At 44.4% G+C, this 12,004-nt stretch overlaps 1 protein-coding gene across 1 annotated transcript in view; it reads right to left on the reverse strand.

Moving 5' to 3' along the window:
* Positions 1-9,752, reverse strand: part of USP10 (ubiquitin specific peptidase 10) — a 58,584-nt gene extending 48,832 nt beyond the window's left edge. The window contains exon 1 of the mRNA XM_064723208.1: positions 9,626-9,752. Coding sequence (XP_064579278.1) covers positions 9,626-9,646 — 21 coding nt within the window. The 5' untranslated portion in view covers positions 9,647-9,752. The remainder of the gene's footprint in view (positions 1-9,625) is intronic.
* Between the last annotated feature and the right edge of the window lie 2,252 nt (positions 9,753-12,004).

The raw sequence follows: 12,004 nt of genomic DNA on the forward strand, positions 1-12,004 counted from the left end.
CTTGGAGGAGGTTAGTAAAAAGAAAAAATCAGAAGTAGAGCTGTAGGAGTAAAACGTGCAAGAATGTGACTTTTAAGAAATGAAATAGATTAAATATGGGCACGTTGTAAGTAGTTCAAAAATATTACAATTGGCTTGAAGAAGCCCAAGATGAGGAACAAGAGTTCAATGAAGAGATGAGAGAGGATCTGAAGTTATGGGTAAAGAAAGCAAAGGAGAAAAAAAGAAATTGAGAATGGGTTTTGTGCCCCCCAAACCATTCTCCCTTCTAAAAGTTCAACTATCACCCAAGATTTGGAGTCATGAAATCCTTCTGCTGCTGTGAGCAATCTCCAAGTCAGCTCCAGCAGTTTGTATCTCACACTGCCTCCCTTGTGCTCCATGCAGGTGAAGGTGCCAACCTTGCACAAACAGCAGCCAATATTCAGGATGGCACTTTCTTATTTTAAATATGGAAATTACACTAAAAATAATGCTTTTAAAATACAGCAATCAAAAGCAAAGCTGCAAAATTTAGACTGCTTGTATCTTCACTAGATTCCCACTAGTTTGTGTATGTTTGGTGTTTTCTTTGCTTATTTTTACTACTTTCATCTTCAAGAGGACAAATCCTCAAAGGATCCAAGCAGACCCATCCAAGAGAACCATTCCACCCTGCTGCTCCTATTTGTCAAGCAAGCTGGAAAATACAGTGGAATATAAAGAAAAGTGGGAAAATAATGCATAGCCTCTGAATTACTGCAGCTAAACACTGTGGAAAACTCAAATCTCTGTAACAGCACCTCAGCAAACGAGTCACCCACACAATGCTTTTCACAAGCAATTACTCAGGGCAGGATTTAGGGTGGCTAAGATTAGGTGAGGCAAAAATTAGCTATCAGGACTCCATGCTGACAAGGAACACAGATTAGCACTTTTGGAAAGCAGCTCAGCCCACCTGCCCAGCACTCATGTGCCTCTTTTGATGGCCTAACTTCACTTCTCAGCCCTAAATTTTTGAAGAGCTGAATGCTCAGAACATTTTGCTGAATTGACAATCTCATCTCTTCTCTGAATGATCAACGAGGTGATTACTGTCAAATTAAATAAAAAATCATTTGGATCATTTTTCCTTATTTTTTCCACTGGTGGAAGGAGTGTTAAGGAACTGAGGAACCAGTGTCAAGCAGAATATACAAGTGGCCAGGAACAAGAAGAATGAGACTTTCCCCTCTGCGAGTTGTGACCTGCCAAAAATGGGTTATCTCATAGAGAAACAGCCAAAAATAAACCAGAGAATACGTGAAAAACACAATGGTTGGTAAATGACTCGTGGGGATCACAGAAATGAAACACAACTACCACCACAGAATAAAGGCTCCAATATTTTATGTTCTTTATCAGCTGAGGTTTCAGTACCAGTTCTGCAGATTCTTGCTGGGTTTTCTGCAGGAACTCAGCCCCTGCAGGACCCCAGCAGGTGACACACATGGATGTGGGATGTCCCATGAGGACACCACCCCATGTTCTCATTCCCAGCACATTCTCAGCCCAACACGTGGAAACCTGCAAGGAGCTGGCAAAGCCTGTGACAGCAACTTTGTATTTTCAAGGGGTTTGCAAGTTAAAATGAAAATTGGGACACCACACATATGCCACCGCCTCCCCAGACAGTTTTAGAGCTTAAGTATCTGCAAAACAATTTTATGTAGATGTAACATAGCTGTGAGAAGAAATGCACAGATTAATACACTGCTGCCACCAAACCCCAAACAGTAAGTATACTAAAAATTCATATTTTTAAGTGACAGCATTAAAAATTGGGCATAAGTATGGCAGTAGGTATACTGCAAGAAAAAAACAAGTCTTAAATGGTCAAAATAGCTCATTTCAAAGGACTACCACTGATAATGCTGCTACTTTATGTCTTTCCTTGTACAACATCTTCTGTCAGCATGCAGAATTATTTTGCACATATGAATGAACAGAATGCACAAAACAGCACTCCTGCTATTTAGTCTTGAAGATACTGAAAATATTTTGCTTTCTGGATGTAAAAAAGCGATTAAAGCAGAATATGCTGACAAAGTGATAAAGGGCCAATGCTCAGAGCAGAGCACCCCCAGCTCGCTGGGTACCCTCAGCAGCAGCAGCTGAGTCACTGCTCCCCCAGGCAGCTCCAACAGGAACAGGCACAGCAGCAGCAGCACGGGCAGCTCTGCTCAGGCAGGGACAGCTCTGTGTGCAGGGCCCCTGCTCCAGCACAGCTCCAGCACCTCCTGCTCTCCTGTCCCTCATCCAGCCATGCTTTGGAGACCCCACAGAAGCGCCACCCATTTGTCATCAGGCCCACGGTGCAGACAAGGCTGAGCAAGGATGATGAAATCACACCCAGAACCCTCACACTTCTGCACACTCTGAACCTGTCAGACTTTTCACTTTCAAACAACACCAGTTCAGGCAGTTTTTGGAAGAACATGTTTCTCATGGGGCTGTTCAATGCCTCCTTTGGTCCCAAATCTAATTAAGAGATCTTGCAAATCATAATGACATTCAGTAAAGCAAGGAATTACTCACACAATTGTTCAGAATGGCTGTTTTGCAAATAAGGCAGAAAACAAACTGAACTAGAACACATAAACTGATTTAAGTTTCACATTAGTGATGTCTCTATTATCAGATACTGCTGGCTGCTCAGTAAACACACTGCATGTGCTGGACACTCAGACCTGCCAATAAGCAGTTGTTCACTAATTTTAAGTGGTTTTTATTTCAAGCTGTCACAAAATAAATAAATTTAGAGCACACATGCTTGAAACTGGTTTCCATACCAAACGGCTAAAAACCACCTCAGCTCTTAGTTTATCTCTTTCCTAACTATAAAAATCCATGAGGAATTCAGATCAATTATGAAGCCACAGAGGCTGCACAGCTCAGCCCCACTGGAGCACTGCTGGGCAGGAGGGAGCCCTCAGAGCCCCTGGCACCCACCAGGGCCAGCAGCACAGAGCCAAGGGGAAATGGGCACAGCTGCCCTCCCACAGCACTGCAGGCTCAGCACTGGTCACAGCCTGGGACATCTCTGTTCCTGGGATGTGATCACATCAAATCAGGAAATCATATCAGCCTCAATGTGACAATCATTAGTGCCAAGTGTAACACACATCCACTGCCCTCATCCTCTCCATCCGAGCAAACTCAGAGCTCTGGCAACACCTGGAACACCACGGCAGCATCTGCCCCCTGCACTCAGCACAACCCAGGGACACCACAATTCTGCACTTTGTCTGAACTACAGTGAAGTTCAAGAGACTGAGACCACGAGCCTGTTGACAGGAACAAATTCAAAGCTTTATTTCTTTTGCTCTGAAAGCTGCCTGCTCCTCTTTCACACTTCTGACTCTGCTGCACTTACATTTTCTGTGGCTTGCAATGCCAGGATGACAATGTTATGTATCTCATTCTTGCCTGCTCTGAATGCACACTAACTGCATAAACTCTTTTTTCATTTTTGTTGTTTCAAGTTCTGTTAGGGAGTTCTCACTATTTGTGATGAAATGTGGAAGCCTAAACTTGTTAAGGGCAGTGGTCTATGGTCACAGGCCTTAACTGAGAAGTGAGTACTGCTTAAGCGAGTGGAAATTGCCTCAATAAGTTGTCTCTGACTTTTTTCCAACTGTGTATCAATTAAACACAGCGCTCCACAGACATTTGCAAACAGTTGTGGTTTTGGTTTTGTATCCCAAAGGCAGCAGCAGAACAGAAAGTGAGGTTTTCCATGCTGTAAGGACACCAGAGTGCTATTTCTTGCTTTCTTTGGTCAGCTAGCTATTATTAGAACCCCTAAGATTTAAAGGATAGACTGAGTACACTGGAGCTCAAGAGAACTTGATTCTTTTTGCAATTCAGCTGTTACCTGTGCTGACAATGCCTCTTTTCCTTTCTGCTTGACTTCCCTCTCCTTTTTACCCCATCTACTCCTATTTAAAATGACAAGGCCACCCCACACTATGTGCCAGCCTCATTTTGAACTGAATACCCTCCCTAAGTAACATGGTCCAAACCCATTGTTTTAATACAACTAATCTGCCTGCCTCTACCATTAACAAATTACCTGAACTTTTTCCACTTCCCTCTCCATCCAGCCTAAAGCTTGCACCAGAATTTAAGGGATTATCAGTATTTTACCTATTTTAACAGGTTGCTGTAGTATCTACAAAGACATCCCACTCCAACAAGACAAAACATTTTCAGAGCAGAAGCCTTCACTTCTTTGTATGAATGATACAGCACTTCTGTATTTTGAGTTACAGTGGCAAATCCACCGCCAGCCTGCAACATTCATGGGGAAAAATGAGGCAGGAAATTCACAGTGATTCTGTAAATCACTACAGCAGGCTCGAAATGTATGAAAAAACATGCCCAGTGCACTGGGGGAATAACTCAGCTATTTCTGCTGGTCTGCTCAGTGGAGTTCAAACAAAATAACAAGTCTTTCATACACAGAACTCTTTGAAGAAAACCTACTTTCCTGCATGTTTTTTTTTAAATTGCATCTTTTCACACAACCTTCAGAGACATCCTCTCCTTTACAGCTTTTACAGATCGTGCGTTTTTCTCTTTCACCTCAAAGCTGAGCCTCACTTGGTATTTACTTTTTTAACAAAGTAAAATAATTTCAGATCCCTTAAGTGGTTTTCCAGTTTGTGTTAACATTACCCTCGATGGCAGCCCATCTATATCCCTTTTTTTCCTACCATCATTCCAATGCAAACAACACAGAGTGCTTCTCTTAAAGCTGCCATCCATGATCTGAATTCACACACAATGCTACCAACAGCAAATTCCCCCAAGTGCTCCTGCACTTTTCTTTCCTACAGCACTGACATTGGTGGCTACCACAGAATCTCAACAAGCTTTTCTGGATTTGAAGAACAGATGTTTTTTCACAAGGTGTATGATTCAAAGAAGCCTTGCACAAACACTTTGTTAGGGTTACTGTGGTTTAATCTTCCTCTGCCTAACTACAGGTGAAGAAAAACAGAGCTTGTAGCACACAGTGAAGATCAATAAATTGTATGCTGTCAAACAAGGAGGAAAAGTTCTTACACATATTTAAAATATCAGGAATATCTGGAAATAAATTAGGCATTAGAGAGTCAAATACAAAATGAAAAGACTAATGTACTTCAAAGTTTTACTCTATTAAAGCACTAATGAATATATTAACATGAGCACTAACAAAACAGAATCCTTCAAAGTGTTTTAAAAATAACCAACACAGCCCCATTATTGGAAATACTTAAAACACAGTCTTAAATACCTATGGCACAATTTCATAAAACAAAAACAGGGTTCAGAACCCCAATTTTAAAATATCAGACTATTCTCTTATGGAATGTCTGAATATACAAACACACACATGTACACACACACACTTTTTCACCACAAAGCACAACCCTTTGTTCCCTAATCCCCAGTTGGGTGTTTAATGATCACACATAAAACACTTCCATCAAAAAGCAAAACCGCAGCTCCAGCATGTTTAATTCTTTGGAAATGAACATCTACATTGCTGAAATGGCATTAGAGTGACAAATGACTATAATCCAATGGCCCAAGGCCAGCAAGTTCTATTCTAACAGATCTGGCAGTTTTGTAGGACACAGCATGTTGTGTGAAATGAGACTGCTCAGTTTACCTACAAACAAAACCCCACTTCCCTTCACAAGGATTTTAACAGCTCCATCAATGCAAAGACCAGTATGTCTGAGCAACTGCCTACAGAAACTGGATTTATTAATAGGTAAATGGCTGGATCCATTCTGAGAAGGCTCCAGATCAGTGCTATAGTCTAGAATGCACAGAATAAATAGCAGTGATTCACAAAACCTGTGGGTTTCAGCCTATTTGCATGCTGCCATATAGTTCCAAATTTAAGTTCTATGTCAGTTTTCCCAGACTTCCTTTTTTTAAGTCAACCAGCCCACATTCACCCACTTCACTCGGTGTGGATTCACCATTCACATTTTAGAAAGGCAAATGATCCCTTCTGGCTACCCAAACTCCCAGCTCCAGCTGCAGCCTGAATTCCCAAGATCACAGAAGCCTGGAATAACTGCTCATTCATGGGCAAAAGATGAGCCCAGACCCTTCTGAGCAATGAAAAAGAAGTGGGGAGAGACAAATCCAGCTTCTTCAGCCCTTGAAGCACAGACACAGCAGAGCAGCAGCAGCGAGATGGGGCACTCACTCACACACCTGCCCCCAGTCCCACTCCCACAGCCACCCTTGATTTTGTGCTCAGGGTGTCCCACACATCTCCACAAACCTGACAGAATCCAACTGCCCCATCCCCAAACGTTCCCTTCTGCCCATGAGGACACTCCAACATTACACATATGTGCACAAGAAACTCATCCAGCTGCATAACAACCATTTTTTGGACATTATTTTCGAGACATCGATTTCCTAATCACCACAAACATCAGGCAAGACACTGCAAAGGCAGCACAGCACAAATGCCTGCAGGCTGCTGCCTTTTATTTTCTTTTTTTTTTTTGTCTTCTAGAAAGAGTCCTGGCTTAAGGAAACATCAAGCTCCAGCCTGGCAGGGAGCAGGCCATAAAAGAGGCAGCTTGCAGTGCAGTGTTGCAGGAGTCAGGTTGCATGCCATGTTCGAGTTCCAGTTCTTCTGGTTGCCAGGCCAGACACAACCTGGGTGAGGATGAGCAGCTTAGGAGCTTGTTCAGCTTTTTTTTCTCAGCTCAAACCCAGCTGGTTTTCACTTCAGCTGGGTTTGGGGCCAACGTGGTACGTTTAAAATGGCACCGAGTTCATCTGACACCACAGTAATGGTGGAAGAACAAAACAAGCATAAATGATTCATTCTGCTATGGTATCCTTTCTTCTGCTCAACTTGTTTTCACAGGATTTACAAATGATGCCTCTGTATTAATTCTTTCTATGAAAAACAATAGAAAAAGTGGCTAAAACAACTGTTTATACAGTTCCTACAGAGTTTTAGTCTTTCCAAACAGGGAAATAGTTTTTAAGCTGTCTTTTTTTTTTTTTAAGAGATTTTCAGATGCCCTTGATGACAAGTGGGTTTAACTAGATCAGCTTAACATCTTTAGTGTCATGGAGCAATAGAGCAGGTTCACTTGTGGCTCACCTTAAAAAAAGGACAGATTGTGAATGCAGTCAGCACACACCCAGCAGACCCACACAACACTGAAAGCTCTCATGAGATGATTATGAAATTGTGACATGGAGCAGAGAGGTACAAACAGCAGCAAGAGCTGAACTGTGCTACCAAACACCTCTGTGCTGGCTGAGCTGAGCTGGCACCCAAAATCAATGGGAATATTCGATATGATGGGGTTTCAGGAGTCATTTGTCACAATGTGCAAACTGACTGATGAAATATTTCTGCCCACTATTCCATGAATCCATCCATGGCAGAAATCTGACTCTGCGTTTTGGCTGGAGGAGCAGCAGCATTTTCCTCAAGATGTTTTTTCCCCTGTGTGACAAAAAATGCTTCAATGATGGTACACTCAAATTACAGATATGGAAGAAGAACACACTTCTGTGTCTACTTCTGCATCATGACATGAACATAATAACTCAATAATCTTATTTATCTTCTACTCAGAACAGGCAACTTTTATCAAAACTTTATTTTTTCTACTGATCTGCAACACTATCATCCTGAAACAAAAAGGAAACACCTTACACATGTAAAACTGCATCCCTGAGCTTATCTTCAGGATTTCATCCCACAGGCTCCAAAACATTGTTACCTTAATTCAGCATCTCAGCACTGCTCTGGAAGATGTGCTCACATAAATCCCACACAGCATCTCAATGAACTGGTTACATTTAAAAAAAACCCAGAAACAGGTTGTGTTTAGTAACATGAACAAAGCATTAGCTAAACAATATCTTACAAATGTGCTTCCAAAATATATATGTTCCACATTATGTACAAGCTATCTAGTATTAATAAATAATACATTACAACTTCAGCAGCAACTTTGCAAGAACTAAAATCCACCTTTACCTACACAGGGGGAGGGTTTAAAATAGTCTGTGCTCAAATTGCTACTAAAGATGAATTTACAGCCCAGTTTTAATTTCAGCAATGGAGCACTTCACCATAAACTAAATCATCAGCATAACTTATTTTTTTTGTTTTAAAGTACACCAACATAATTATGTACAGACCAAAACAAATCCTTAACTCCTCCAAATCATGAAAAAAGCCGCATTTTAAACACCAAACTCGTTAAACTGACCACATGCACGGCTGAGGGGGGAGAAAGCAGGGAGTGAAACAACTCTTGAGCTGGACACTGAATCCTTCTGATGTATCTGCAAAAATCCAAAAATCATTCAGTGGGACAATAAAGAAAAAGGTCAGTGAGTGAGTTTCCTTCACTTTGAAATAAAACTTGAGGGACACAAAATTTTAAAATGAGTCGTAAATTTGAAACAAACTCCAGACACCGCAGCTCCCTTAAGAACACCCACATTAACAAAAGCTCTCACGTTTTTCTCTCAGACATAAATAAATCAAGCTGGACAAGAAATGTTGGCATAGTTTTCACCAATTATGAACTTTAAAAATGGAAATAACAGTGCCACTAGTGCACGTCTTCATTTGATGTGTAACTTAAGTTCATTGAGAAGAAAAAAGACAAAATCTATAGAACTTATAGTAAAGCATCATCCTGTTCAAAATGACTTTGTATGAAACGTGCTTTCTATGACAGAAGACACAGATCCTTAACAAAATTACTTTTAACGCTACCACACTTTTCTAAACTTTATTATTCGCTAAACAACAAAGTTGCTCTAAGTCTTACAAATAAAACACTCCAGAGTTCCACACGCTTCTCCTGACACTCCTGCTTTCAAACTCTTTGGGAGAAAAACCTTCAGGGAAAGAAACAGCGAAGCGAACCCATTCAATCATTCGCTCTAAGCACACACCGGATTAGCCCAGGAACCGAGCTGTAAACTTCCAGCGCAAAACCACCACGACTGCAGTTTTTTTTCCACTCGGTGCACAAATCTCCGGGGCTGGTTCAGCCAGTGGGATCCAGGGAATCCGCACACGCATCCCCGGGCACGGCGATCTTGCAACACTCAGCCCTTTGCACCCCGATGCGCCGGGCTTTAGCGAGTGTTTGGGCGGGGGGGAGGGGGGAGGATTAGTTTACAAATCTCCTTATTCCCTTCTCGTTATAGAATCGTTTCTGCCTCTCCCCCCCTTCCAAAAAAATTCAGAAGAGCGGCCGGAGCGATGGGCTCTGTCCGAGGCACGCTCGGCCGGGGGCTCAGCACCGGCTCCCCCCGCCCCGGGCCCCGGCGTGGGGACACCGACACCGGCGTGGGGCCGACCCCCCGCGCTCCGGACCCCTCCGGGATGGGAATTCCGCCCCGGGAGCGCCGGATCCGCCGTCCCCGCGGGCAGCGAGGCCGCCCCACCGCCCTCAGCACATTCAATGAACGTGCACAATCACCCTGGGCCTACTCCCGGCCACCACGCTCCCCCCCCATCCCGCGGCCCGCCCGCCGCCGGGAGCCCGGCGGGGTCCGGGCGCGGTGCCGCAGTGGTGCCCGCGGTCCCGGCCGGTACCTGCGCGCCGTGCAGGGCCATGGCGCCCCGCGTCCCCCGGGAGCTCGGCGGTCCCGGCCCCTCACGCCGCCGCCCCCGCCGCCGCCATCTTCTCCCTCGCACGCACCAGCCGGGCCGGGCGGGCGGGCGCGCGCCGCACCGCGCATGCGCCGTCCCCGCCCGCCCGCTGCGCGCGCACGGGGCGGGAGCTGAGGGCGCCCAGGGAAAAGGGCGGGAGGCGGCTCCGCCTCCCTGAGGGGGGCGAGGCGGGCGAGGAGCCCCGAGAGCTTCGCTGGAACAGCCCGGCGGGCATCCCGCCTGTGGGAGGCTGAGGGAGCGGAGAGGGTTTAGCCTAGGGGGGAGGAGGCTGAGAGGGGATCTGGCATGTAAAATATCGCCAGGGTAGGTGCTGAAAGAATCATGGACGGAGCTTAAAGATCATCCCCTTCCAGTCCCTTCCATGATCAGGGACACCTTCTACTGTTCCAGCTAGCTCCATGCCCGGCCTGGCCTGGGACATTGCCAGGGATCCAGGGGCAGCCCCAGCTGCTCTGGGCACCCCGTGCCAGCCCAGTGCCAGACCTTTCTCTGTGGTGCTTAACAACAGAACAAACAGCAGTGGCCATAAACTAAACCACGAGAAGTTTCAGCTCAATGTGAGAAGGAATTTCTGTCCGTGTAAGGTGGCAGAGCTCTGGAATAGCTGCTCAAGGAGGGCATGGGGTCTCTTCTGAGGGAGCCATTCTGGCCTCACCTGGCCACGTTCCTGCTCCAGGTGTCCCTACCTTGGCAAAGTTGTTGGGCTGGGTGATCTCCAGAGATCCTTTCCAGCCCAAATAATTCTGTGATTCCTTGATTAACTTGGAAAAACCTTCCAAGACCATTGAGTCCAACTTGTGGCCAATCCCTACCTGGTCACACAGCCCAGTGTCACATCCAGGAATTCCTTGGACACCTCCAGGGACGGTGATTCCACCACCTCCCTGGACAGCCTGTTCCAATGTTTAATCACCCTTTCTGTGAAAAAATTCCTCCTAATGTCCAATTTTCTTCTGTAAAAGGGCACACGCACAAATCTCCTTATTTGTCATTCTGGTAGGTGACAGGTAAGGCTGTGTGCCCAGATGGTGCCAGAGCAAAGCTGTCCCACCTCTGTCCCAAATAACCAGGGTGGGAAAGGGTTCAGAGTTTGTATCTAGGAAAAAAAAAAATAGGAATGACTAAGCCAATCTCATGATTTTGAGAGGATTGAGTCATAACAATACTGAAACCCCCAGGCAAGAATCCATCAAATTAATCGCTAATTTACTCCATATTTTTTTTCCTGAAACAAACTACCAAGTCCTGCAAAAGTCTAATTCGGCTCTGGATCCAGAGCGAGTGATGGAGACAACTTTATATCAGTGAGAAAATGAAATAGAAGGAAGAGCACACAAGAACTCTGTGTCTTTGGGAAAGTGGGGAGAGGATTCCTCCCCGTCTCCAGGACAAGGACACGTCCCTCCTGTTTTGTGAAGAGCAACACTTCCCGTGTGCTAATGACAGTAAATGATTTTCTCTATCAGCCTTCACCCTTCCAGCTGACACACCCAGCTGCCGCTCCCTCGCTTTTGTCTCTCGCCGGTGTTGCTGTGCTGTCCTGAGGCAGAGAACCAGCAGTGAAAATGGCTGGTTAATATTAAAGGGGAGAAACAAAAAAGGGAGACAAATGTTCAGGCTTTTTGCATACAGCATTTCAAACGTCTGAAAGCCCCTCTCCCCTCGGGAGTCTAATTTACAAGGTAAATAATGGAGTGAAAACCCTTACGTGGCTCGTCTGGTTGAAGGCAAAATTCCCTTCTGCCCACAATGCTGCCTAAGTAAACTGACTGTTCCAAAATACAAATGAGCACAGTGTCTTCAGCCTGGAAAGCAGAAATTCAAATACCAAAAGTGCTAAAACCCAGAGCTGAGGGTGAAAACTGAGAAAGGATGTCACTGTCTCATTCAGCAACATTTTAACACTTTCAATTTTATCCCATCTTATATAGTTTAATTATAAAATCTGTTACCATTTTACCATAATATTTCCTAATAATCTAAGGGGTTTTTTTTTTTTGATGAAACTTACCTGCTGCAAAGTTTCCACTTTGGTTCTGTTCTATTAATTTTTGCCAGTTTTAGTGGCCTGTTATTTCATTACTGCTTTCATTGCACAAATCAGTTGTATCTTCTTACATTCTTTATGCCAGTGGCTGTGAATTATCCCTCCAAATCAACAAGTTGCTTTTCCAAATTAAAAAAATAACCAGTGTTGTGTTTTTCTTTCTGCATATGCACATTCTTAAAATTCATGGAGCACTGTTCCCGACAAAACGTGGATTTATCAAAACCAAGCAAGGTCCATGGCTGTGGAAATAA

This window comes from Zonotrichia leucophrys, chromosome 11, assembly GCF_028769735.1.
Source record: "Zonotrichia leucophrys gambelii isolate GWCS_2022_RI chromosome 11, RI_Zleu_2.0, whole genome shotgun sequence".
Lineage (NCBI taxonomy): Eukaryota > Metazoa > Chordata > Aves > Passeriformes > Passerellidae > Zonotrichia > Zonotrichia leucophrys.